General features: G+C 44.7%; 1 protein-coding gene and 1 long non-coding RNA gene across 2 annotated transcripts in view; one reads left to right on the top strand and one right to left on the bottom strand.

The window, feature by feature from the left end:
• The window catches only part of LOC138515898 (alcohol dehydrogenase 1-like), a 275,051-nt gene that overhangs the window by 220,488 nt on the left and 28,048 nt on the right, over positions 1–26,515 (top strand). Inside the window, exon 8 of the mRNA XM_069630661.1 lies at positions 6,292–6,430. Within this exon, the coding sequence (XP_069486762.1) occupies positions 6,292–6,430 (139 nt within the window). The remainder of the gene's footprint in view (positions 1–6,291; positions 6,431–26,515) is intronic.
• The window catches only part of LOC138515899 (uncharacterized), a 313,242-nt gene that overhangs the window by 268,278 nt on the left and 18,449 nt on the right, over positions 1–26,515 (bottom strand). The window contains exons 2-3 of the long non-coding RNA XR_011282180.1: positions 24,789–24,871; positions 24,613–24,682 (exon numbers count right to left, since the gene is read on the bottom strand). This is a non-coding gene — a long non-coding RNA (uncharacterized lncRNA). The remainder of the gene's footprint in view (positions 1–24,612; positions 24,683–24,788; positions 24,872–26,515) is intronic.

The raw sequence follows: 26,515 nt of genomic DNA, 5'->3' as shown, positions 1-26,515 counted from the left end.
GATCCAAGACTGCAGAACTCTGTAAGCAGAAGGCCCAATTCCAAAGCTGGACCCTGCTCAGCTGGCCTTTAAAATCTTGCAACCTGACTTCCAAGGGGCACATCAAAAATTGAACAGCCTGGCTGTGCTGTTTTCTACTTCTTGCCATGAACTCTTGCCAGAACCCAGGGATCCAAACCAGTAGAGCAGAGCTGAAACCAGATAGCTGTAAACTCCAGAACCAACCCGTCAGATCCAGTCCAGAGTGCCGTGCAGAGACCAGAGTGCCGTGCTGAGTGCAGAACCAGGTGCCTGAATCCTGTCTGGTGGGCTAGCAGAATTCCAGTCCAAAACCTTTGACCAGATCCTGACGGGCCTATTCGAAACCATAGTTGTGAGCATTAAGCATAGAATTGTCCATAGCCAATCTCTTATCCTTAAGTAATCCTATCCAACCCATTCTAACATATCCAGAGCTGCATGGTAGAATCTCTTTTGTCTGTTCTAAATCTTTCCCTCATCCATATAGTCCTTTGTTCATTGTAGTAATAAATTCATCTTTGCGCTAATATATTAATGAAGAAAGAAAAGTGTCTGGGCAGGCAAAAGTCAGAGCGGAGGCACCCTGTTCTGGTGGCTGTATCTTGCATCTTCATAGCCTCCTTAGTGCCCAGAAAATTGTTGTTTGTAATATTCAAAAGCAATTCTTTCTTTTTTTTTTTTTTGTGTTTAATTGTATTACAATTTTTACAAATTCTGTCCAGATTTTTCTGTCTTTATTTGTTGTTTCTCGTTGTGACTGTTGTGCAGTTTTCTATTTGTTGCAAAGTTTGGAGCTTTCTTTTATTGGTTTTTTCCCTCTAGCTTCAATTTTTCCAAAAAGTTCGCTGTTGCCACAGTCAAAGATGTGGAATTGCCACACATTAGCATGTTCCACCAAGTTTCTTCGTTTGCCGTTAGGTGCCGAGCTCTGAGTGGATTAAGATAGATAGTTCGCAGCTTTTTTGTTCCTGAACAATGAAGGAGGAGATGGCGTAATGTTTCGTTTTCCATCATCTCACAATATCGACAGTTTTTAGTAGTCGACTGTTTTCTTCGAAAAAGAATCTCATTGGTTTTCAGTAAATTCAGCCTTGCTCTCAAAAAAGTTGTTCTCAATCGTTTGTCTGGAAAAAATTTTAAGTAGTTTCTGACCTCATCTATTTTTTGGGTGTTCATTATGTGATGTGTGGAAGTTGTGAGATCTTCTGCTTTGTCTGAAGTCTCAATCCAGTCTTGTATTTTAAGTTTTCTCTTTATTTTTCCCGGGATCCTTTCTATATCCCGTTCAGAACATCCGATTTTAGCCACCTGTTCCAACAGTCTGCTGTACCAACTTGTTAACATCGTTTTTTTTTCGCTCCTCATCTCTTGGAGTATGATCTCTAGAATTTTTGGTCTAGGTTGCCTTATGATTTTACCCAGGAATAATAGGCTGTTTCTCGTCACCACGGATTCCAATGATTGAAGGCTCAGTTCACGTCGGATAATTGCAACGGGAGTGGAGTTTGGCAGTCGTAGCACTCTACGCCAAAATGTACCTTCAAGTTTAGCCCATAGAGTCTTCGGCAGATGTAACATAGCTTCTGCTCCATAGGTCAGAATTGGACAGACCTTTGCTCTGTAGAAGTTTATTAAAGGAAGAATTGGAAATTTCCCAAATTTTCTATCCAACGATATTGCCTGTGCTGCTAAGGTTTTTGTTTTGGCGATGAGATGTTCTTGCATCGTTTTATCGATTTTACTGGACGAGAGTTTCACCCCTAAGTAAGTACAGCTTTTGGCTATTTCCAGTTTCTCAGAATTTGCGAACCATTGCAATCTTTTTTTTTGGTCTTGTTGGTTTTTCTAAGATCAAGATTTTTGTTTTTGATGTATTAAGTTCTAGGTCGTTTTTTTTCAAGTAAGCTGTGAGACTGTCTATTTGTCTCTGGAGTCCAATTGCTGTTTGGTCAAGCAGTAGAATGTCATCTGCATAGAGCAGTCTTGTCACCTTTGAATCGCCTATTTGTGGTGGAAATGATCGAGTGTCATTTTCGGAATCTGCTATGTCGGCCATGTAGGCCTTGTACAGCGCCGGCGCCAGAGGGCAGCCTTGTTTCACACCTCTGGCCATTTTTATGTTTTCAGACATCCAGCCTGCTTCATTGAGCTGGATTTTAATCGACGTTTCACTGTATAGCGCTTTCATTGGATCAAGAATGGATGGTGGACATTTTTGTTTCTCCAGTTTTCTCCACAGTTTATTCCTATTCACGCGGTCAAAAGCTTGGACCAGATCAATTGAAGCAATGAATATTGATGGATGCCCCTCAAAGACTTTTGATTTTAATATACTGATCAGCATAATGTTTACTGACGTTCCCAAGTTCTTTTCAAATCCTGATTGGAAGGGGTCAGTTGTTTTTGCCTCTTTTTGCCATATCTGAAATTCATCCAACAACAGGGATCCGAAAAGTTTGCCGAGCACGTCTAATAGTGCAATCGGCCTGTAATTTCTCGGATCGTTTCTTGGGCCCTTTTTATAAATTGGGACGATGTTTGCTGTCTTCCACGTATCAGGGATGGTTTTCGAAATCCTTGATCTTCTGAAGATTTCTGATATTAGTGGAGCCCAAATTTCTGCATCCTGTTTCAAGTGGCCGTTGGAGATGCCGTCTGGGCCAGGGGCACGGGAGTTGTTCAAATTCTTAATCTTTGTCAAAATATCATCCTCTGAGCATACTATCCAGGTTGCATCATCTTGGGTAGTCGCTGTTGCTTCTTCTGGGATAGGATCTTTGTATAGGTCAGTATAATGTTCACTCCATTTTTTTTTTTGCAACACTGTTTATAGTTCTTGTATCCGTAGGCGAGGTTTTGTGTTTTATGATTACCCAAAAATCTTGTGAGTTTTTTTTACAGACTGCTCTCAGCATGTTCTCTGCATCCACTTGATATAATTTCCAGCGTGTCGATTGTATCCACGATTTGTACAGTCTTTTAGTTTTGGATGCCAAGTCTACGTTTGTCTGTGTTGGGTTTGTTCGTGCAAGCCGATTAGCCTTTCTTAGATTTGATTTCTTTAACCTCAGTTCTTCATTGTAAATATGTAAATGTGTTTTGTCATCTGCTCGTATGCGTTGTGGATGTAGATAAGGGATCAAAAGAGGGCTGTAATCCAGATTTTCTTTTGAAATGTTTGAGGTTTTTTGTCCATTATAAGCTGCCGTGATAGAAATTATGCTTTCTGTTGTAATTTTCAATCGGTTTCCTTGTTGGTTTAGTTCCAGGTTTTTTGGCATTATCACCGGCATCCTTTTTTTTGCTGGCCACATTGCAGTTAGTAGATTGTGGTCACTCGCCGTGGTTTTCACTACCTTGAAACTTCTGGTTGAGAGATATAGCTCTTTTGAGGCAAAGATATAATCAATTGTACTTCTTCTGCCAGCACTTTCCCATGTTGGAATTCTGGATTTGGCTGATTCTAGGGAATTTAGGTTGTACAGATCCCACGATTCCATCAGTTTTGTCCATGCTACACCTCTCGCTATTGATTGTGCATTGCCCGTATTATGAGTTGTCCTTTCCATCTCAAATGCAGGGCAGGTGGCATTTAGGTCGCCACATATCAAGGTGTGCTCCATGTCGTACCTCTCAGTTGCATCTGTTAGAATTTTGTCCACGTTATTTATGAAGCTCTTGGTCTTTGTCACCTTAGTGCCCAGAAAATTGTTGTTTGTAATATTCAAAAGCACATCTTTCTTTTGAAAACCTTGATTCTTTCTGAAAAAAATCGACCTCTACTAAAACCTCTGTAACTACTGAACCGTACATGCTAGAAATTTAAGTGTCACATTGAAGCTAACATCCTCAGCTTTTCAAACGAATCTAAACCCGCATTCCAACTCCTTGTAGTTTTTCTGTAATCGCGTTTCTCACGCGCTGAAAAGTTTGCTGCAAATCTGCATTTGGCTCAATTTCAATACATGTAAAATAGCTATTTCTTGCACTCAACCTCTGAATTCAGTTTCCTATCTGCCAGCCATCCAACCATCATTGCTAGTGTCTACCTGGAACTATCCCAAGTGGCTCTCACTAGTTTTGAATCCCATTTAGAGAATTAAATCCATTTTTAGCATTTTTCCCATTCATTCAAGTCACATTCAAAAGCAATTGACCTGTTTTGAAATCATTCCTGTTTCTCTCTAAGCTTGCTCATCTCTATAGTGCATATTGGGGGGATTGAGTAGCATCAGGGGGAAAGAGTAATTACATTGCATTTGATTGAACACACAAAAGTATTATTTCTGTGCTGCATTAATTTCCTATCATTGCATTTGACTGAACCCACACAAAGTTTTATTCTCTGCTACATTATTCTTCTCACCCATACTCCTACTGATTAAAGAGATTGTTGATTGTTGTAATATCACCCAACGCTGATCATTGTATAAATATTAATAGTGTGATATCTAGATATTGTTCAAATTCATAAAAGGGTGATATATATATTATTCAAATCCATAAAATAAATCTTTTTACTTTGCAAAACAACCTGCTCCTTGGTTCAATGAGACCGGGGGGATTCAAAGAGAGGGGCATGATATAAGGGTACATCATTCAGAAATAAAAGAACTTTAGACATAAAAATATATAATTAAGGGTTCCAGCTGGGCATCTCACGCTAGGCATTGACTTAGGTGGAGTGCTGGGTGGAAACCACTTACATGGTAACCATCTTCTGTTAGACCTCGGCTTCTCTGCCACCACACCACTTAGAGGGGCTTGTCTGCTTCACGAAATCAATAGTAGCTAAGTCAGGAAGACATACCTAAAGTCCCTGATCACAGAGATTAAGGAAAATCTATTTTACAATGTCCATGCCCTCTGCACACATATATGCCAGTATTGCACTAGAAGAAGAACATGCCGACGCTGTTCAGGTTTTTCTGACAACCCTGCTCCTACTTCTTTCACCTTTCCCCCCCTGGAAATCACTGCACCTCCACACAGATCTGCATTGACATTCCCACTGCTATCATATACTCACATGTACAAGCTCAGACTGCACCCATTCACATGAGCACATACACTCACACATGTGCACTCACAGACACGCACACAATCCTTCCAATGCATCCATCCATCCATACATACATACACAAAGTCTTCAAAACAACGTACCTGCTTGTTCCCAATGCGGTCTTTGCTCCGGACTCCCATGCCTCACAATGACCCAGATGGCCTGCTGTATCCATGGTCTCTCAACGGATTACTGGCCTGTGTTTACTATCCATCATTTATGCACGCAAACAGAGCTAGCCCGGCCACACAGCTGAAATAGAAGAATCTACTATTTCAGTGCAGAGACCGGAGTACATCCACAAAGCAAAAGTTTTATCCAGTCTGGGCCTGTCTGAGGTTCCCTGTATAGTAAATATATGCGTTATGAGTATATTGATATGTAGTTCCATTGCTATCTTAACAGTGCCTTTGCCCTTTTTTAAGGTTGTTTTGCTATTTGAGACTACTGTTCCACATTGCATGATCCACATTAATTCCAGTGCTTTCTTATTCCAGCAGTGTCTAGACCTTACTTTCAAGGTGATCTCCCCACAGCTTCATTGTTCTGTGAGGTCTCATCCTGAGCAGTTCATTGCCTTGTTACTAGTGGTCATGTCGGTAATACAGTAAAATGAGTAAAATGGCTGCACCCCAAGTGTCCCTGATGACGAGTCCCCCTGCATACTGGCTAATGGTCCAAACAGGTTGTCCATTCTTTTGGCAGTCTCTGTTGTCTAGGGAGTGAATTCTCCAATGGGGTGCAGCCTCACAGGCTTAAGGCGGGAGCTCTCAACTTCCGGGTCCTGCAGTTGATCAAGAGGAAGCGTTCTCTTTTTCACATCTGCAAAATAAAATGTTGGCAGAAGTTCCTTTCAAGGCTTTTTGTTCCCCTGGGACTTGTTTCTGAAGACAGTTAGTTTAAGTAGTTCCTTTTGTTGCCATCTCGCCAAAGTGGTCATGTGCACTGAAAGCGGTGGGTACTTGTCGTTGCAATACCTGGGTTGATTAGAAATATCAGGGCACCAGAGTTAAAAAAATATCAGCAGTGTTTACTCCTTAACCTGACCAATTTATGACTTCACCTCTTGTAACTTAAACATACCTTTGGTTGTCATTGAATAATTAAAAATTTTAAGTCAGAAGACTTGCCAAAACATTGCACTGTACACTTGATGTGCAGACTTTGACCACTAAATCAATATTTATTTATTGTATTCCGTACCAAAGGTTTGAAGACCAAAGATTGTGTTCCGCAATTGGTATCTGATTACCTAGCAAAGAAATTTGATCTGGACGGCCTGGTGTCCCACACGCTGCCTTTTGAGAAAATCAATGAAGGATTTGAGCTGCTGCGCTCAGGAAAGAGGTGAGCATTGCTATCTTTGTCTTTATTGAGTTCCTTCAGAGAGCATAGCAAGATTTTACAATTGCACACATATTATGTGGTATGTCAAGAGTATAGCCTTCTAAAATACTGATTTACATAACTATAGAGAGACACAGAATAACCAGCGGGCCCAAATGGCTCACCATCACCCACCGTTGCCTCGACAACCCTGCCTCTCACTACTTGTCCCAGAGACTCTCCAAACCAGCCGCCTCCAGGCCCACAAGTACTGCCCGTGCCAATCGCCTAACCATCCGAAGGTTCAAGCAAGCTAGAGCAGGTGGCTCAGCTTCCCTGCCTTCCGCTATCATGCTCTGGAACTCCCTTCCCCTGCCTTGAGATCGGAGCCTTCCTACACCTAGTTCCAGCAATTACTAAAAACTCATCTGTTTCATTACCAGCCTCACCTCCTGCTGTTGTTTTAACTGCTTAACCTCTCATTTCCTGTGACTAGCGCCCAACAGCCCAGGGGTTAAGTGAGCTCCCACAAATGTATAAATAAGTAAAATAAATAAATAAATGTATGCATGAGTCCTGGTGAAAGCCGACCTGTAAAACTGCAATTATCCGTTTTTAAACGGACTTCCTTAACGATAACTGGAGAGAAAGTCTTCAGGGTTGTAGACTGTTAACCTAACCAGCATAACGCACATAAACACGGTCTTTGCTTCTTTCGTGGTCTCTATTTAGAATATGTGCCAGTAGCAATGATGTGTAAATTCCATTTTCACAGTGCTCTGCTGCAAGCGCTAAGCAGTTGCACAGCGCTACTTTGGTGATGACGTATCAAAGAAATGCTTTTAGAAGCCCTGCAGCACGTGATGAATTCTGGTGATCCGCTGAGTGTTTTTGCCACTACACCCGTTAAAGCGCACTTCCCATGGATTCCCTGCGTTTCACAGGACACCCTACTCCCCCTCACACACACATAACAGTGCAGCATGTCTACCTCCCCACGCACACAGACACATAGCCGCATGTGGTAGGCCCTCCTCCCTTCATGCTCAAAAGAACCCATTGGGGAATGCACTCCAACAGTACCACCCAAAGCCGGCTCACCATGACGTCACCATGTGAGGGACAGTAGTCAAGCACCAGTTTAACAGGACTGCTCTGCAGCAGCCCACGCACCCACAAGGGGTACTCTAGTGCATTGCTCAGGGGAAAAGTAGGACAACACAAAGTTCAATGTTTTGCTTAAAACCCAACTGAAAGATACATACTTTTTCAAGTGTCTAAAATTTGGAGTGCAAGAGCCCGATCAAAGTCGGCCATTTTGCGCAATGAAAGCAACTGTCATTTTGAGTGAGTGAAACATGGTGTTGAAATCATGCCAGGCATTCACCTGCCGTTCATTAACCTAACCTCGCTTGTCAACAACAGTGTGTTCAAAGTTGTTCTGAAGAGAAAATGTTGCCCACTACAGCATAGTTCTCTGGGTAACAAGTTTCACATTCTGGTCTTTAAAACTGTCATCATACTGTCATTTTTTCTGTAATGCTTAATGTACATACAAGTGCTGTAAGGAGTGCAGGTATGTACATTTCAGGAATGTTGGTAATTTAAGGTTCTGGTGTTATTGCGCCGGATTGCTTACAATATTAATTTTGTTTTTTTCACGAGCAGTGTCTTTTGCTTCATGTGAACACAATCATACACATATGCACATTTCTACTTTTTGTGACAAATATATTTATTTTACATGGCATCCATCTTCAACAAAGAATACCCCCATCCAGTTGCAGCTCACCAATACAGGACCTCCATTTTTCGGGAAACCCTGGGTCCCAAAACATGGCTTGAAGAAAAATTGTATTTTTAGTTTTGGCTATTAGGTGGCGCTCCAAGTGCTACCTTTAAAGCCAAAACTATTATCATGGGAATGAGAGCTTTAGAATGGGGATGGGAATGAGGACTGCCAAACGGATATGTCATATGCGCATTGACAAGTAGCCTGCAGGTGTTGTTTGGTTATTGGTCCACCCAGGAAACACCCATATGCAGGTTTAAACCTATGTCAGTTTCCCAATATCCACCAGTTCCCGCCCAAAGCAACACCTCTTTTGCACGCTTTCTTTGCAGTTAACTGCCATTATTCCTTCCAAGATGGAGTCCCCTTTATGTTCCTGTTTTGTAAAGGTATTTTACCTGTTCGCTGCCTAAATAAATATACACTGGCGCTTATAAGTTATGTAGGGATTTTGTTTGATTTAAGAGTCAACTTAACATTGAAAACCAGCGTGGCAGATTTCTCATTGAAAATGGCCATTTACTAGTGTACGCCGTGTAGTGATTTTTGTTTGTTAACGAGGAGTTACCTTGTATAAATAATGTAATGTAATGTAATGTAAACAGTACCTGATTGGATAAGGAGTGTGGTAATGATGTAACCATTATTTGATTGGATGTGGAGTGTGTGCTTGATTCCACAGCATAGCAATTCTGTGTGTACATATGTGGTGAGAGGCAAGGCTATTTGTTTGCTGCGAAGAACTTCTTTATTTTATTTGCTTTAATCCTTAATCTTTTAAGGGTATATTTTATGCAAGTAAAAAAAAAACGTAGTATGTGTACCACCCTGTTTGCATGTGACTCCCTTTCATTTGAAAAATGCTGAGAACAATTCGAGAAAGACTAAGTGCATGTAACAGGATTCAAGCTCAGAACATGTTTCATAGGCCTATACTTCCCCATAAATCGACGTTAAAGATTGATGGATGCCTTTGAAATTTCTCTCTGTTTGGGCTTGGCGAGATCAGTGGTCGAGGTGAGGGAAAAATATAGTGGAACTGTGGATTCTGTGGACAAATTGGTGTTGTTTCCAATGGCAGTTGGTGATTTTTTTAAATGGGTGGGATTAAACATTTGCCATGAATACGCGGGAGTGACCGGGCGTACCAAGGGAGCCTTAATTAAATGAGCAGGGATTATTTATGTTATTTGTTGGACGTTTGTCTGGCGCCTATACACAGGTGGTTCCAGGCACCACAAGACAAAAAAAAGGAAGGGGACACATTAGAATACAACAAAGAAACAAAAAACGATTATATTGGTCTTGTTGCAATCCTACCATGCAAGTGCGTGAACGAGGTGATACGTGCAAGGGGCAGAGGGGCAGAGGGAGAGGTGCAGAAGTGTGGTGCCCCAGGGGTGGGGGTGGGCAAGTGCAGGGTGGGCCTAAGGAGCAAGTGCCAGTGGGAGAAAGGGGGAGCGAAGGATGAGTGCAGTGGAGAGGTGGACGAGTTGTGGTATTACAGGAAGAGGAGCCCAAGGGCAAGTACTAGCAGAGGTAGCAGAGGATGCTGTATAGGTCTGGTGGGGGGAGGGGTAGCCTGGCCCTTATATGACTCTGAAGTGAAACAGGCCCGAGTACAGCAGCAGATGGAGAGTTTGGCAAGGGAGGGGGAAAGGGAAGGAAGAGAAGAAAAGGAAGGTCTTGAGAAGTTTCCGGAATTTAAGAAGATCTGGTTCTAGTCTGAGGATGGAGGGGGGCTGTTCCAGAGGGAGACGCCAGCGGAGGAGAGGCATCTACCTCCCATTCTCTGCTTGGAGAAGCATTTGATCAGCAGAGAGTTGGTGCCAGAAGACCGCAGGACTCTGGCTGGGAGGTATTTTGGGAGATAAAGCTGGATGTAGAGAGGTCCCAGGCCACAGGCAGCCTTGTGGATAATGTAGAGGATCTTGAATTTGAACCTTGCAGTCACCAGGAGCCAGTGGAGGGATTTTAGGTCTGGAGAGATGCGGTACCCGGGCTTGAGGCCAAGGATAAGTCGTGCAGTCCTATTCTGGATTAGTTTGAGGGGGCGAAGGTAGAAAAGAGGAAGGTTGAGGAAAAGGTTATTTCAGTAGTCAAGCCTAGAGAGAACCAGGGCTCTGGAGACATTGAGCTTCTGGAGAAAGGTGAGGAAAGGTAGAATGCCCCTGAGGAGATGAAGCTAAAAATATGACTTCTTGGTAATGTCCGTGATATGTGGAGAGAAAGGAGAGAGAGAGGACTCAAAGATAATCCCAAGGTTTTTTGCCTCAAACGTAGGGGAGGGTGTGGAGTTATGGGTTCTAGTAAAATGACTCTGACATCAAGGTGTGGATGAGTAACTTCTTTAATCAGTTTCCAAGCATAACATCCAGTTTCTAGAGTCATTATTCATTAGATGGTAAAGTCCAGATCTCATAGGCAAGCACCAGCATCCTCTCTCTCAGGCTACATCTCTCAACTCCCTCAAGAGAACACCAGTCACACATAAACATTCTAACCAGTAACATTCCATTGTCAATCATGACACTCACTCCAGATTCCATTAGGATGCAGGATAAAACCAGATCCTTACATATCTCCCCTCCTTAGAGATATCAAAAAGACAACCAGTTAACTCAAGCATAACAGCTATATACAGCACACACACACACACACAAACGTCCACAAGTTTGATGCACCTGCATCATCTCTCCAAACTAAGAACATTCTGCTAACCACTTCCTATATTCCATGAAATTCCACACCGCCGTGTGACACAATTACAACCAATGTCCCTTCCTCTTTCTACTAAGTGAAGAAGAGGCATCCAACTACTGAAAACCATTACTACACTTTACAAACACAGAGGCACCCATACCTCTCATCCAACTCTTAACTCCAACATCCCCCAATAGAACACACACACAACTCCCAAACACCCTTAAATCGCAAACCGGTATGTGCCTCAACACCTACCACATCCAACTAGGCTGAGCATCCCTGATACTCGGGTATCTACTTCACTACTCAGTGACTCCATTACCCCAATTGTGCCCATGTTGAAAGTATTCCTCAGTACATCAAGCTCCTTTTTGGGAGAACCCCACTTCATACACCCAAGAAACAGACAAACCTCAATAACTCTGCTAAATTCCTCATATCATCATGACAACTACTGTAAAGTTTCTAAGCACAACAACCATTAACTTTGCTTAACCACCAGCACATATACACTTTAACATAACCAAACTCTCATTAATTCTGCTTTATAAAAGTCTCATCTGTGGAGAAAAACATTAGTGCAGAGAAACTCTACTTTAGTTTCCACATACCAAACTCTAGCAATACTGACTTTGCAACCTATTCATCAATAAAAAGTCCATCTGTGGAAGGAGATGTGTGTTAGTTGAACATGCCAATTACACTCTATTCCACTACTAAACATTTGTTAATAGAGGCCACGACTTTTACACAACATCCATGCACACCAATCAATATCATGCACCACCACTTGCAACAGGCCCCCCCATCACAATTGTTCTTAAAACACAAATACTGAGTAACATTTCAAAATATCACTAGAACTACGCATGTTTCAATCACTTCCTTCAAAAATGTCACTTTAAACCTCCTTTAAAACCCTTCACATCAGGATTTAAATCCCGCACGCCCCTGGCTGACTGAGCACAAACACCTTTGAAACCTAAACTCAAAACAAAATTTGTAAACAAGAATTGTAAACCTTGTTCTCTGCTCCACAGCATTTGACCACTTTGATGGAGCACCCAAATATCTGGACAACATATCCCACAAGAAACTACAACTGTCAATTTCAAGCTCACACTCACACACACTCACGCTCTTTAAATGTTATACAGGCCTCACATGACATTTATCACCAAACTAAACTTAATCTGTTATTCCACTAATAAACACATCATCAAAAGAAAAGAAAAATGAATAACTCTGTTCCTTGCTCCTCCTGTCCACATCTTTAAACAAACAGTACCTTCAGGGACACGACCCATCCTCGTGTCCACTTCTTGATAGTCGCACCTAGCCTGCCTATATTGTGTTTTAAATTGCTTTTTGCCCGCCACCACATTGCAACTTGATAGTTGCACCTAGCCTGCCACTACATTGTGTTTTAAATGTGAGTCTAACCCTACCACTTGAATGCTATCTTGGTGCGAGACTAGCCCCACTTGACCCCCATTACTGGAATGTCACACCTAGCACACCCACTCTAATGTGGAATTAGCCTAACTTGCTGTATCGCCTGAATATCGCATCTAGCATACACGCACACAGCCAACCTCCAACGACCTCTCTAGATACCCACCCTCCACCTTAACCCTACTCAAACTATACAATGCGCCTTAGCAAGAATCAAACGGCCACCCTACCATACCTCCTAATACCCTTATTACACCTCACCATCTCTACTGTTACTTTAACAATGCTCCCTTCAGAAAACACACCCTGCTCAACCTCAGAAAGAAACATCAGAATGGACAGACCCATCAACAGAGGAGTCGGTCTGGCCATCATAGCCAAGACTGACCTTGAGCTAAGACTATCTACCCAAATTTCTCTGAAATCCTGCGAACTCCTCACAGCCAAATTGCCCATCTCTAACTGTCGTACCTTAACCATCTACCTGATCTATAGGCCACCCGGCCCCGTTGGCTCTTTCAAGGCAGATTTATCCAGTCTTTTAGCTAACAACACTAAGGAAACCTCCCAAATACTATTACTAGGCGATCTGAATCTTGGTCTCAATGATCCTGATGACAAACCAGCACAAGCCGTAGCCAATATGCTTGCTGAACACGGCCTAATCCAAAAAGTGCTCAGCCCCACCAACAGCAAAGGTAGGACTTTGGACTGGATTGCCACACTGAACTGCGATACCACCATCTCCAAAACGACCCCTCAACACTGGACAGACCACCACCTCATCGACTTCACTCTCTCACTCCACAAAGAAGTCAATGGAAAAAAAATCATGGCACCACCACTGCCCACTAGAGCAAAGAAAAACATAACGCCTGACAACCTCCTACACCTACTGTTGCCAACCCTTAACGCTCTCCCCGACAACCTACACCCAGAGTGCCTAGTAGAAAGCTACAACAATGCCATGAAGACAGGACTAGACACTATTGCCCCTCTAAAACTACAAAAGAGTAAACAACAAGCCCACCTCAACGCATGGTTTACCCCCATCTGAAAAAACTAAGAATGCAAAAAAGGAAACAAGAAACTCAATGGCACAATACCCCCACAGAAGAGAACAAACTACAGGTTAAACAACTCGCAAACAACTACAAAAAAGAAATCCTACTCACCAAAAAGAACCTTTTCAATGAAAGAATCAAAAACTCCAGCTCCAATACCAGGGAACTATTCGCAATCCTTAGAGAACTGGAATCCCCTATACCCCCTCCAGATAATATTACCAAAGACAAACAATGGTGCACAAGCATCCAAAACGCCCTAAACAACAAAATCAAAACTCTACAAACAAAAATTGCACTAAAAAAAGACTCCATAACCACTAACGACCACTCACCACCTAGCATCCCTGCTAAAACAACTAACCCACCAGCCCCAAACCTCTTCAGATTCGCTAAAATCTCCATATCAGAAACAGAAAAGGTCATCGCCTCTCTCAAACCCTCCAACTGCAAAGGCGAGGACTGCCCACCCCAGATTATAAAGGACGCAACCAGGGACTTAGCTCCCTTCATAACCAAATTGATCAACGCATCCTTCTCCTCCAACACCATACCAAGCAACTTCAAACAATCCTGGGTTCTGCCACTCCTCAAGAAGCAAACCCTAGACCCCGCTATCCCTACCAACTACAGGCCCATTACCACGGTGCCATTCCTACTAAAGATAATAGACAGAGTAGCATACTTACAAATCCAGCAATATCTAGAAACCAACAAACTCTTAGGTGCCCGCCAATCCGGATTCCGACCGCAACACGGCACAGAAACCGCCTTAATCGACCTCAAAACCCAAATTAATGAGATTAACGACAAAGGAAACACCGCCATGCTGCCCCTCCTTGATCTGTCGGCAGCCTTCGACCTGGTAGTTCACACAGACCTGTGCGAACACCTGGCCTCGGCTGCCCACTTCTCAAAGGAGGCCAAAGCCTGGATCCAATCATTTTTGGACAATCGTACCATGAGAGTCTTCTCCTCACTAGCCTCAGCAGACCCCATCAAAATAACCTGCAGAGTCCTCCAAGGATCCTGCGTCTCCCCCACCCTCTACAATATCTTTACCAAGCCCTTATTTGACAAGTTGGACAAACTGGGTGTCTCATACACTAACTATGCAGATGACACCCAGATTCTCATACCCCTTTCGGGCAACTTCGACTCAGATACGGCCTTGGTAAACAAAATATACCTCATCATTCAGACATGGATGGCCACACACGGCCTACGCCTGAATGATGAGAAAACTGAAATACTGCTCTTCGGATCCAACATCAACCTAAAAAAACTCAGTCCTGACTACAAGGCCTTTAACATAGACGGCAACACTATCACAGTCGCCAAAACAGTGAAAACTCTAGGCTTTCACCTTGACTCAGCCATGTCATTAAAAAAACAAGTGAACTCCTTAGCATCCTCTACCGCCTACACGTGCAAGTTTATCAGGGCAAGTAGAGCATTCCTCTCCCAAGCTAGCTGCTTCACCATCGCCAATGCCTTAATACTATCCAGACTCGACTACTGCAATGCCATGTATCTAGGAGCCAACAAATACATAACAGACAAACTCCAAACTCTGCAAAATAACGCACACAGGACAGCCCTTAACCTACCACACAAGGAACACATATCCAACAAAAGAAGAGAACACAAATGGCTCAAAATCTGCGACCGCATCTCACTCAAAACAGCATCACTCACCTTCAAATGCTTAAACAACACTGCCCCCCCATACCTGGCAACCAGAAGAGTAAAAAGAACCTCAACCAGACCCACGAGAATGACCAATGCTTACTGCCTACAGGTACCCAAATTCAGACAGAAAAAAACGGGCGGTAGCAGCTTCCCTGTCATGGCATCCCAACACTGGAATGCCCTCCCTCTCAACATCAGAACAGACCAATCCTATTACAGTTTTAGGTGAAACAACCTCACCTGGTTACGCTCCAACTATCCCCATGACTGAACAATGCCCCTGCACCTAGCTTTCCTCACTGTATATATGTATATAAACTGACCTGCTAAATGTACAATACTGTATGTATATTTGTATATATGCCTACTTAATATACCCTGTAAGTAATGTAATGCTCTGCTCACCATTCAACTGTTTCCTACCCTGTAACCAAGTCTTTATGTATACGTACTCTTCTGTTCTCTGTTGCGCCCTGTTACCTCTGGGTTTTGCACGCTATATCAAATAAATAAACAAAACAAACAAAACAAACAAACATTAAACTAGAATACCTCAGGGACACGGCCCCTCCTCATGTCCACATCTTTAAACTAAAAGTACCTTCGGGGACACGGCCCCTCTTCTGGCTCAATGATGCAGTGCTCTGTATCTTTGCGATATTGCTTTCATAACAATGTGACAGCAGCACACCATAATCCGATCCCTAATTGAGAGTGCAGAGTTGAGAGCGCAGACTCTTCTTCACAGAGCACCATAACGGAACTACTTTAATTTTTTCTTCCGTCCAACTGTGCTTCCTTGAATGAGTGTGTGACGCACGCACGCTCCGCATGCCAAAGATTCTTTACTTGAGCATTCCTCCCCTCACAACTTCGAGCATTGGTAGGGAGTTCTTTCCCATGACGTTCTCACTATGCCTTTGCCAACCCCCAAGGCATTCCAGAGCACGTCATCACTAATTCAGTGGCCGCGGAGAGAAACACAGCTCCTGGCTCCAACGAACATTGTGCCAGAGCGGTTCACTCCCCCAGCTTCTCCCGACCAGGTAAGTTCCTTCTCACAGCTCATCTAGAGATACCTGTTGCATCATATTTTATGAGCTTGCAGCGCACACACTGTCACAAAAAAACACCCGCTGGCAAACTCTTCCAACTTCTCCTTTTTTCACTCTTATGCACAAGGAAACCTCCTACACAGCGCAGGCCGCTCCCTGCACTTCTCGCCGGCACACATTTTGAAAGTGTGTCACTTCGCCTGAAAACAGCCGCTTCCAGAGCCTGATATATGCAGCCTTTTCTCCTCAGCAAAGCCAGAATTAAGAGCCCCTTCCAGCGCTGTAATGGGCTCCGACTCCCTTATGGTGTTGCTGCATATTGGCTCCGAGCCCCTTCATAAGCACATTTGTGACTTTGAATACCTCCAACTGTGCCATGGGCTCCAAGCCCCCAAGTGTATTCACGGGCTACAAGTCCCTTAGGTGCAGGTACGGGCTCCAAGCCCTCTCAAACTCTGGAATGGCCCCCTCTGCTCCAGGCGCTTTGTACCTTAGCCCAAACTCCTTCAAACAACTTCCCTGTCACTTCTTGGCACAGCTTAGGTTCACAACCTCTTCTGATGCTGCTGCCCTGGGCTCCAAGCCCCTAGCTGTGCAGCATGGCTTCCTAATAATCCAGGCGTAACGTAGACCCCCAGGCCTCTTCAAATCACTACTGCTTTGGGCACCAAGCCCTCTATGTCACAGCCTGGGTTACCAACCCCTTAAAACAGTCTTTGGGCCCTCAGTCCTGCCAAAGTCTCTTGACTTTCTCTGTGCTTGACCTGTCTAACTACTGACAGACCAGCTTGCCCCTGGCTTTGGTGCATCTCCTTATTTTCTGCACATGTGCCCTTTACGCTGGGCCCTTCTGCGCCTATAGCATTAAGCGCTCTTCCTACCTGAGAGAGAGGGTCTTCCATGGTTTGGGGGTGGTGCTTGTCTCTTCTTCTGTGCTGTCCCCCCGCACAGCCAGCATCCTCATCGCCAATGTGGAGTTCTGGGTTCTAGCCAAATGACTCTGACATCAAGGTGTGGATGAGTAACTTCTTTAATCAGTTTCCAAGCATAACATCCAGTTTCTAGAGTCATTATTCATTAGATGTTAAAGTCCAGATCTCATAGGCAAGCACCGACATCCTCTCTCTCAGGCTACATCTCTCAACTCCCTCAAGAGAGTCACGCATAAACATTCTAACCAGTAACATTCTATTGTCAATCATGACACTCACTCCAGATTCCATTAGGATGCAGGATAAGACCAGATCCTTACAGAGGGGACCCAAGGAGTCTGGCGAGAGAGTGAGAGGGAAGCAAGGACCAGGTGGCCAAATGAGAAGGATCTCTGTCTTGCTGGCATTGAGGCAGAGATTATTAGCAGAGCACCATGCCTGAATATCAGTCAGGCAGTCAGGAAGGAGGGAGGAAGAGGAGGAAGAGGTAGGTGAAGGCAACCAGAAATAGAGCTATGTGTCGTCTGTGTAACACTGGAAATTAGTTAAGTAGGTGGAGATTAGGTGGGCCAGAGGGGTTAAGTGGTGCATTTTAGAGCACATTTTCTGAGAAAATGTGGGTCAAAAGCTCCAAAGTTTACAAACAGATTTCTAGGATAAGTCAAGACATTTTTTTTTTTTCCAAGTCACTAAAAGTGCACAGGAGCATTTCCCAACACATTTTCATGATGCCTTTTCCAACTACAGTGCAATATTCTGCTATTGTAAAAGAAAAACAAGAAAAATAATGCTGACTGTGCCCATGCATGCACATGCTGGCTAAACCAATACAGGCTAGTATTCACACATAAGAATGTACTAATGTTTGCTTTGACCATATTGCCAGTAATGATACAATAGGAAAATATGTCCATGCTGGCACTTGAAATGTGTCCTGATTGGCTGCACCATGTTGGCTGGAGAGGCCACATAGGAAGCACTCAGGTTGGCTTTGCCCATAACCAGTTTAAGATGGTATGCCACAGTAATAAAACATGTATGTGCTGGAAGTACAAATTACAAATGCCCAGACTTCCCATATTATAATACTCTTCATGATGGCTTTGCCCTCTTAACACAGTTCAAAATGCCATGCCATAGTAAGAAAACCTTTCCAGATGTGCGACGTAAGAACACATATGTTGGCTTTGCCCTTAACACCAGTATAAGAAGCGGTCTGCAGTGCGACAGTTCCATAATGTGCAATTCGCGCCCCATACATTTGCGCCCCAACACATACACAGCACAACAAAATGTAGGACTATTATAGACGCAGGACACTTATCTGTTGGACTTTTGCCCAGGCCCTGTTGGCCAAAATGTATGCAAACATCCTAATTTGCATACCTGTTGACACCAACATAAGTGTCTTCACAGAAAGAGCACTGCAAGAAGCATCATCAGTCTTTGATTAGAAGGCACCATGGGAAGTGACTTTAGAATAAGTTGCCATCAGTCGAGTGGCGAATAACCTTGTGGTGTGAAATACATTAATAACAATATTGTTATATATGAAGCAACACTATAGTCATTAAACCATGAGTGAGGATTTTATATGAATAGCTTATAATAGCATAATAGTATAATACCATGAGCTATGCGCTGATTCATCTACAGGGACTCCAGATAAAACACAGTGAGATTAAATGATGTGTCCAGGATCACACACTTTAGTTATGGGTAAAAACAGGATGTGGGCCATTTAAGCAGTTGACCACATATCTTTCCATGTTTAATTCATATATTTATGAAGTCTTTGGTTAAAGAAATGCCTTGAATATTAATGCACACAACATAATAAACTAGCATGTCATAATAAACTAACCTTACACTACATACATTGCCATATAAACATGTTGAAGACAAAGTGTATGAATTTAGCTTTATTTTCCCCATCCTGCATGAAAGGTCACAGACAGTAGCCCCAAGCAATGTAATGTGAGCCAAAACAATCTCACTTGAATTTTAAAAATTAACGCAGTCGTTTCACACAGCTTGCTGAATATGCACCCTTTGCATTTCTTAAGGGCTAAGTCCCTGCTAATAGCACCTCCTCCCTCCCATCAGGGCCTAATTGTTTCAATTGTAATGCGCTGAGGTAGTGCCCACATGAGGCTGCAGTAGAGATGCATTCAGGCTGAGACCCTCTCATGAATGTACATCATGTTGTATTCATGGCAAAGTAACTAAGTGAGTGCAGGGCTCGCCCCAGAGATCTGCGTGCATCTTCCACTCACAGGTTCAAATCATGACAGGGCAGACTCACCCTTTCATCATTTCAGGGTCGAGAAAATTAAGAACCATTAGATCACACATACATATTATTGCATCGCTTAAATGCAGGAGCATTACAGCAAGAAGTGCCTTAATTACAAGTAATATTTATAGTTTTGTAGCAATACGTGTGTTTACCAACTCGTGGTCAATGTGTTCCTTCTGTGCTTGGTTTAACCAGAGGGAAGGATCTAGATGGGCAAAGGCATATCATAGTGAACTTTTATACTCATAACTGACAACCGCAGCCGTTATATGTCAAACTGAATTCCAAGATGGGAGAGGGGGAATAAATAATGCTTGGCCGCTGGCCGTACAAAAACAAACCCATGCACAGTGCGTACTTACTTCCATGAAAAAACAATCCATCATCAAACAAGCAAATACCTCTTGTGCATCCACCTAATTTTCACAGAGCAGCCAGATAGATTACTTTCTCTTGTTCTACAGTTCTGCTTCTGAGAAGGTACAGAAATGCTCCCACCAACAGGGCCGGCCTTAGCAGCGGTAGCGCCCCTGGTCGTTGTCGGAGGCAAGAGGTGCCACATTTTTTTTTAACACCACGCTCCCGCACTGCAGAAGGGATTTAATCACTGCAATAGGGTACCGATGCTCAAGCATCAGCACCCTATTCTAATAAAAATTGACCCACTTTTGTGCTGGAGTGGGGAGGTAATCACTGTGCAATAGGCTCCGATGCAAAAGCATCAGCGCCTTATTGTTATTGAATGCGCCCACGCTGGAAAGTCCGGCGCCAGAACAAGAGTAGGGCGCATTTAATTAAATAGGGCACTTGCAGTGACTCCCACCAATCCAGCTGGGGAGCCCTTAAAAGACTCCCTGAGCTGGCATGACAGGTGGCTAATGATGCCCCAGGAGGTCGCCCGGGTGGACTTGCCCTAAGGCCGGCCCTGCCCATCAACACCGGGGCAGCAAAAGATGTTTTCCTATGAGCAAATTGGCATTTCCCCCATCCTGTTGCCCCGCCTTGCCCAAATGGGTATATCTGGTCAAGTACTAGCTTGGTTCAGCTCATTCCTGGCGGATCGTACCCAGACTCTCTCTATGCCACCTTTTCTATCCACTCCCTGTCTTCTTAGTTTTTGAGTGCCACAGGGAACCTCCTTGTCGCCGATTCTTTTTAACATCTACATCTGTGCTTCAGTTGATCTCATCCAGTCCTTCGGCGTCAGGTGCTATTAGTATGCTGGTGACACTCAGATCTTGATCCGTTTAGACCTAGATCAGGCTGAGATGGCGTTGTGTCTGCACGAGTGCCTGACTGCCGTGGGGAACTGGATGAACCAAAACTGGCTCAAACTAAATGGCGATAAGACAGAGGTTCTGGTGGTAGGGTGCCCCCCCCCCCCCAATCCATCACTTTGGGTGTCCTCTTTCTGGCCTACATCTTTAGGCAACCTTCCCATTCCACCCGGGAAGGTTAAGAATTTAGGAGTCACGCTGACTGCCTCTCTTTCTATGGATAGTCAGGTCCCCATGGGATGCAAAACTGGCCACCTTCAGTTGAAAGTTCTAAAAAAAAAAGTGCTGCCCCTCATCCCAGAACATCTTTGTCCCTCAGTCGTAGCTGCCCTTATACTTTCTCGGTTGGATTATTGTAATTCTTTATATCTTGCCCAACCGAAAGGTCTTATTCAGACACTACAGCGCCTACAAAATCTGGCAGCTAGAACAGCCACCGGCTCCTCCTATGGGCACATATTTCCCCTGTTCTGCGCTCTCTACACTGGCTTCCGGTTTGTCAGCACATCCGATTTAAGGCTCTGTGTATTGTCCATCGTTCCATTCACAATGTTGGTCCTGAGTTCTAATCTCTAAATTTGTGCGCTATCTTCCTAGTCACCAGATTTGCTTGGCGTAGGCAAATCTGCTTGTTGTGCCATCTTTTAGTCGTGCCAAGATAGGTGGCCATTCCTTCTCTGTAGCCGCGGCCACTGCCTGGAACTAGCTACCGTCTTCTATAAAGAAGTTGGCCAGCCATTTGGCTTTTAGGAAAGCAGTGAAAACCTTTCTTTTTAGATCGGTTCTCCTCCTGCTGGCCTCTCTCTATCCATGGACATCTGTCTCACCTCTAGCGCCAAGATGCCTTTGTGCGACTGCTGCGCTTAATAAATTCCAAATAATAATAAGAATAATTTCTCCAGGCTAACTTTTCAAAATGATGACAGGAGTGCTTAAACACAAAATGCTGCTCAGCTGAAAATATAACTCTACAGCGCTTGCAGTGTCAGGCGCTCCTCTACAGGAGTAACAGCCCTTAAGGAAGGAATCTGCCAATCACGACACACAGAGAGCAATGTGTTAGGAGGATGCTTTGCAGATACCGGGGAGAGCCACTCTGCTGCACTGCTGGGCTCCCACTTTCACACAAAAGAGTGAGGAGCTGGAAAAGCTTTCATCAGGCCAGGGCCTGAAGCAAACTCAGGACTTTTTGCCGTCCCGCTGAGGGTGTCTGCACAGCATGGGACAAGTCACAAAAGTAAACCCATCAATGTGGGGGTATAAAAGACTGGCTGGCGGCTGGTTCCTGCTGCTTGCAATTATTAGATTCCAATCCTTACACAAGCCCTTGTTCATGGAATTATCTGCGTTTAAAAGAGGGGACTTGCACGTGCAGCTGCGCACAAATCTGCCTTAGTCGATTAATGGAAATGAATGTGCAGTATTTTTCCTGGACTTGCGTGTATTTCGCGCTGACCTGGCACGTCGCTGTGAGTGGAAGAACGCCTTGTGCGAGACTCCAAGCAGAGTGTGGGCCGAGCCTATGGAGCGATCAAAATAGGGGGCAGAACATGGACAATGAGGAATAACACGTGAAAATGTGGGCGTGTTGAGGGGCAGTCCCCGGCCAAGCAATCACACACCCATACCAGCGCAAATAAACACATATTCATGGTTTGAATTCTGAACATCAGGTCGCGAAAAACTTAACACAAATCCTGGTACACTCCCGCCACCTGATAGCAGGCGTAAACATCAACGTGCATCTATAAAGCACGCAATACACACCAAATGAAACGTATCCAGCCACAATGAATCCAGCATTTGTTGGAGCGATCATGCATGGACACCGCAGGAGTAGGAGTATGGGCAGGGCCCACATCTTCAACCCACGTACCACCCTCTTTGGAATGCCGGATAACCAGGCCTATGGCAGGTACTGGTTCCCCCCATATCATTCTAGACCTGGTCAGGCAGTGGGAAGATGGGCTAACATCAACCACTATGTGCTTCCATGCCCTTAGCCCCCTACAAAAAGTGCTCCCAGCCTTACATTTCCTGGCAACTGGATCCTTCCAGCGGACCACTGTCACAGTAGGCGGCATCTCCCAGACCACAAAGTCATGCTGCCTACACCAGGTGCTGGCGTGCATAACTGCACAACCTTCTGTGCACCGCCACATTTATATGCCAAGAACACCGCCAGAAAGGAAAATAGGCATGCAGGACTTTTATGCCGTGGCGCACGCCCCATGAGTTTTTGGTGCAAAAGATTGCACCCATGTTGCGCTACGTTCCCCCAGAGCAACAGAGCACATATATCGCAACCGCAAACATTGGCACTCAATCAATGTTCGGGTTGTGTGCAATGCCAAGGGCATCATATCTGAAGTGTATGCCAACTATCCAGGAAGCACACACAACAGTTATAGATTCCGAATGTCACCACTACACCGGAACCTTCTAGCTGGCAAGCATGTGAACGCATGGCTCATTGGTGAGTATGAACGGACATGCTCATGCATGCATGTAGGACACTTACCAATAGATACTGGCAACAAATGCTAAAGACAACCATGTATACATTTACAAGGGACAGTGCCTACCCACTGGGCACATTCATGATGACGCCCATATGGAATCCGACAACACCACCTGAGGGCAGTATAATACTGCCCTTGTAGCGACTAGGGGCATAGTGGAGCACACATTCAGAGTGATTAAGTCACGTTTCCGCTCCCATGACCACTCTGGTGGTGTGTTGCTATATGGAAAACCAATTGTGGTCAGGATCATTGTGGCAGCATGTATCCTGCACAATGTCGCCACACGGCGTGGTGTCCCAGTGGACATGCTGGTGGGGCACCGCCCGAAACCACAGGCATGACCCTTGCTCATGGCTGGGCAAAGGGCATGTGGAGAGGCTGTACGTGCCCAGCTGGTGCCAGCCTTCTTTACCTAAAGTCCTGCCCCTGTGGAGTACACACAATCAAGCCACATCCCCGGTGCCATTCAACGAGGCCATGTGGCAATCCGCTGTGCATTAGACATAAAACAACATGCACAAAGTGTGGCCAAATTAAAGACACGTAAGTGGGAGTATACCACCACCACTATGATAAGCATGGAGTGAAACCATTCCTGAGGCACAAAATCATCACTAATGTCCAAGAACTTATCACCCATAATATGTGTTGCCACAGATAAATTCAGCAACTTGCCAACAATCAATTATGAGCAGCTAGGCATTCATGGACTCCACAAGTATCATTTCCACCAATCCCCATAAGGCCAATCCAATAGGGTTGCACACCTGTCTGAGAATGTGCATGACAGGCACCAATGTATTCTTGTTGATGTGAGCGCAAAAGCAGTGGTGTCAGAATTCACATGGGACATACAAGCAGCCAATATGGAGACAATGCACTCCATTTCAAAAAACACACTGAACAGGACACAATTGACAAGTGAGACAAAGAAATTGACACACCCAAATGGACACTGTCACAGACGCAGCAAATAACGTAGGAATTCCATAGCGAAATCAACAGTGAGTCATGACCTTAAGCAGCATGGCACTGCACCATTCACCAACACAGTCACAGAAACTGCAAATAACAGTGTACATGTAGTACACCAAAAACAACACATTACAATAGACTAACTGCCTGACGACTGTCACATGGACAACAGCTGTACTGCATGTAGACACCAACCCTCACACATGAGACCACAAGTAGTAAGGCACAGTACTAGCTTGATTCCAATACACCCATGCAATGAAAGCCCTGGACCCACAATGCATGTTACACAACAAACAATGTGTACACTGGCCAACCCATTCCCTGACCAGAACAATGCACACAATACTCAGTGACATCAAAGGAGTCATTTTGAATATTAACAACTAAAGAGCAACAAACTTGTACCGCAATAGAAATGCACTTCTTACCTGTTTCCTGTGCATGCATACGACCACAAGTATTCCCTCAAACCGACTCATCACATCACGACAAATAGATCTGCAGAGAAAGACAAATCAATGTGAGCACAGCCAACACATCTATGCACCCAAACCACACAGCTATATGTGCCCCCTGACTGAACGACATGCACTCAACTACTCACCAATCGCACTGAAGACAGGATCTTGCAGAAGGCAGCACTTCACAGAGGCAGATGTCAGACCGGAAGGCTGGCCACCGAGGTAACTGGCATGAAAAACACAAGCAAACATGACAAAGCAATGAGAAACAAAGACAAAAGAAAAATGCACACAAAAGGGAGCAGGCAACTGGAAAGCGAAAGGTAATGCAGACTTCACAGCGACTCAATTGCATTGGGTCAAATGTGCATACAATCGAAGGTAGCATTGACATGCACCCAGCAGCTGTCAACATACCACTGTAATCCCATGAGGTTGAGCCTCTCCCTGCTATGCAGAGCATCCCTTCCTGCCATGAGTGGCAGAGGGGTTGGAGCTACCCCTGTCTGGCTGGAACCACTTTGGCATCCAGGTGCCAGGCCACCTTTGCACTGGGGCCTGGCATGCCCTCCTGGGGCTGGGACATTTGTGTCACCACCACTTTCCTGACCACCTGGGGCTGGGGTTGGTGTTTGACCACCATCATCCCCATCCCAACCCACACACCCCCTTTCCCTTTTGAGGTCTTTCCAAACATGTCATAGGAGTAAGGGTGAATGGGAGGCAGGGAACAGTCTACGTGATGTACGATGTAGATGTGTGGTCCAGCAAGGCTCAAATGTACCACAAATGGGAAAAATAAGTGCTATGTGATATGCAGTGGCACACAATAACATGAAAAGTGCATACGCGACACCTGGAAAGCTTCCAAAAATGGAGTAAGGTGTACACAATACTCAGAGGCACCCAATAACACAAAAAGTGCATACGCGACACCTAGAAAGCTTCCGACAATGGAAAATGAGGTACATGATTCGCAATGGCAACCACAAACAGAAAAAGTGCATACGTGACAGACTGCGTGCCTCAAAATGGGGGAAAGAAAAAATAAGTGTATGTGTAGAGGCACACCCCCACAAAAAAGAACAGTAAACTATCTGAAGGGAACGGATTGTGTGGCCCCCCAAAATACGTGGAAACTACAATACTCCATCTTCGTTCCTTTGCGCGCACAGACAGTCATGCGTTTACTCGTCCTTATGTATCCCCATCAATTCTGTGACCCGCGTTGGTGCGCTGCATGCAGCGCGTGTCACGTAACTTAAGTGCTAAGAGCCTTTACTCTATTTTCGGCTGCCTTTCCAGCTGCACAATCAAAAGGACAGTGAGTCACTCTCCTGCCTCCGTGCCATGTTCCCTGCCTCTTCCTGCCCTCTACTGCCTCCAACGTTGCCAGAAACTGCTGCCTATCCAGTATGCATGCCTGCTGCCCACTTGCACTGGGTTGGGGTGCCTGCTTTCCAGCCATTGCCTGTGCTCCTGTCTCCGGCCATGTGACCTCCTCAGCGGCTGTGTTAGACTCCCACCTTCGCATACCACCACCACTGCTCCACATCCTGTCTCCAGGACCAGACTACCCACCCACACCTGCCTTGGGGGTTGCCATGTCCACACCATCTACCTCTGACGAGAGCGGAAACCCCATGGCAGCAAGGCAGAGGGCTGCCAACTTCACTGCCAAAGAAGTTGACTTCCTGGTGGATAAGGTCCTGGAGAATTATAATGCTCCCAGCCACGTGGCAATGAAGGATGTCTCCAGATGTGGGAGGACATAATGGCTGCCATCAACGTGCAGGGGATGGCAATCTGTTGCTGCAAGACCGTCCACAAGCGCTGGGAGGACCTCAAATCCAGGACCCACATCAAGGTC

The sequence above is a fragment of the Ambystoma mexicanum genome, chromosome 6q, assembly GCF_040938575.1.
Source record: "Ambystoma mexicanum isolate Mex_15411 chromosome 6q, UKY_AmexF1_1, whole genome shotgun sequence".
Lineage (NCBI taxonomy): Eukaryota > Metazoa > Chordata > Amphibia > Caudata > Ambystomatidae > Ambystoma > Ambystoma mexicanum.
Note: the sequence above shows the minus strand (reverse complement) of the source record. Positions and strands in the feature narration are given on the sequence as shown.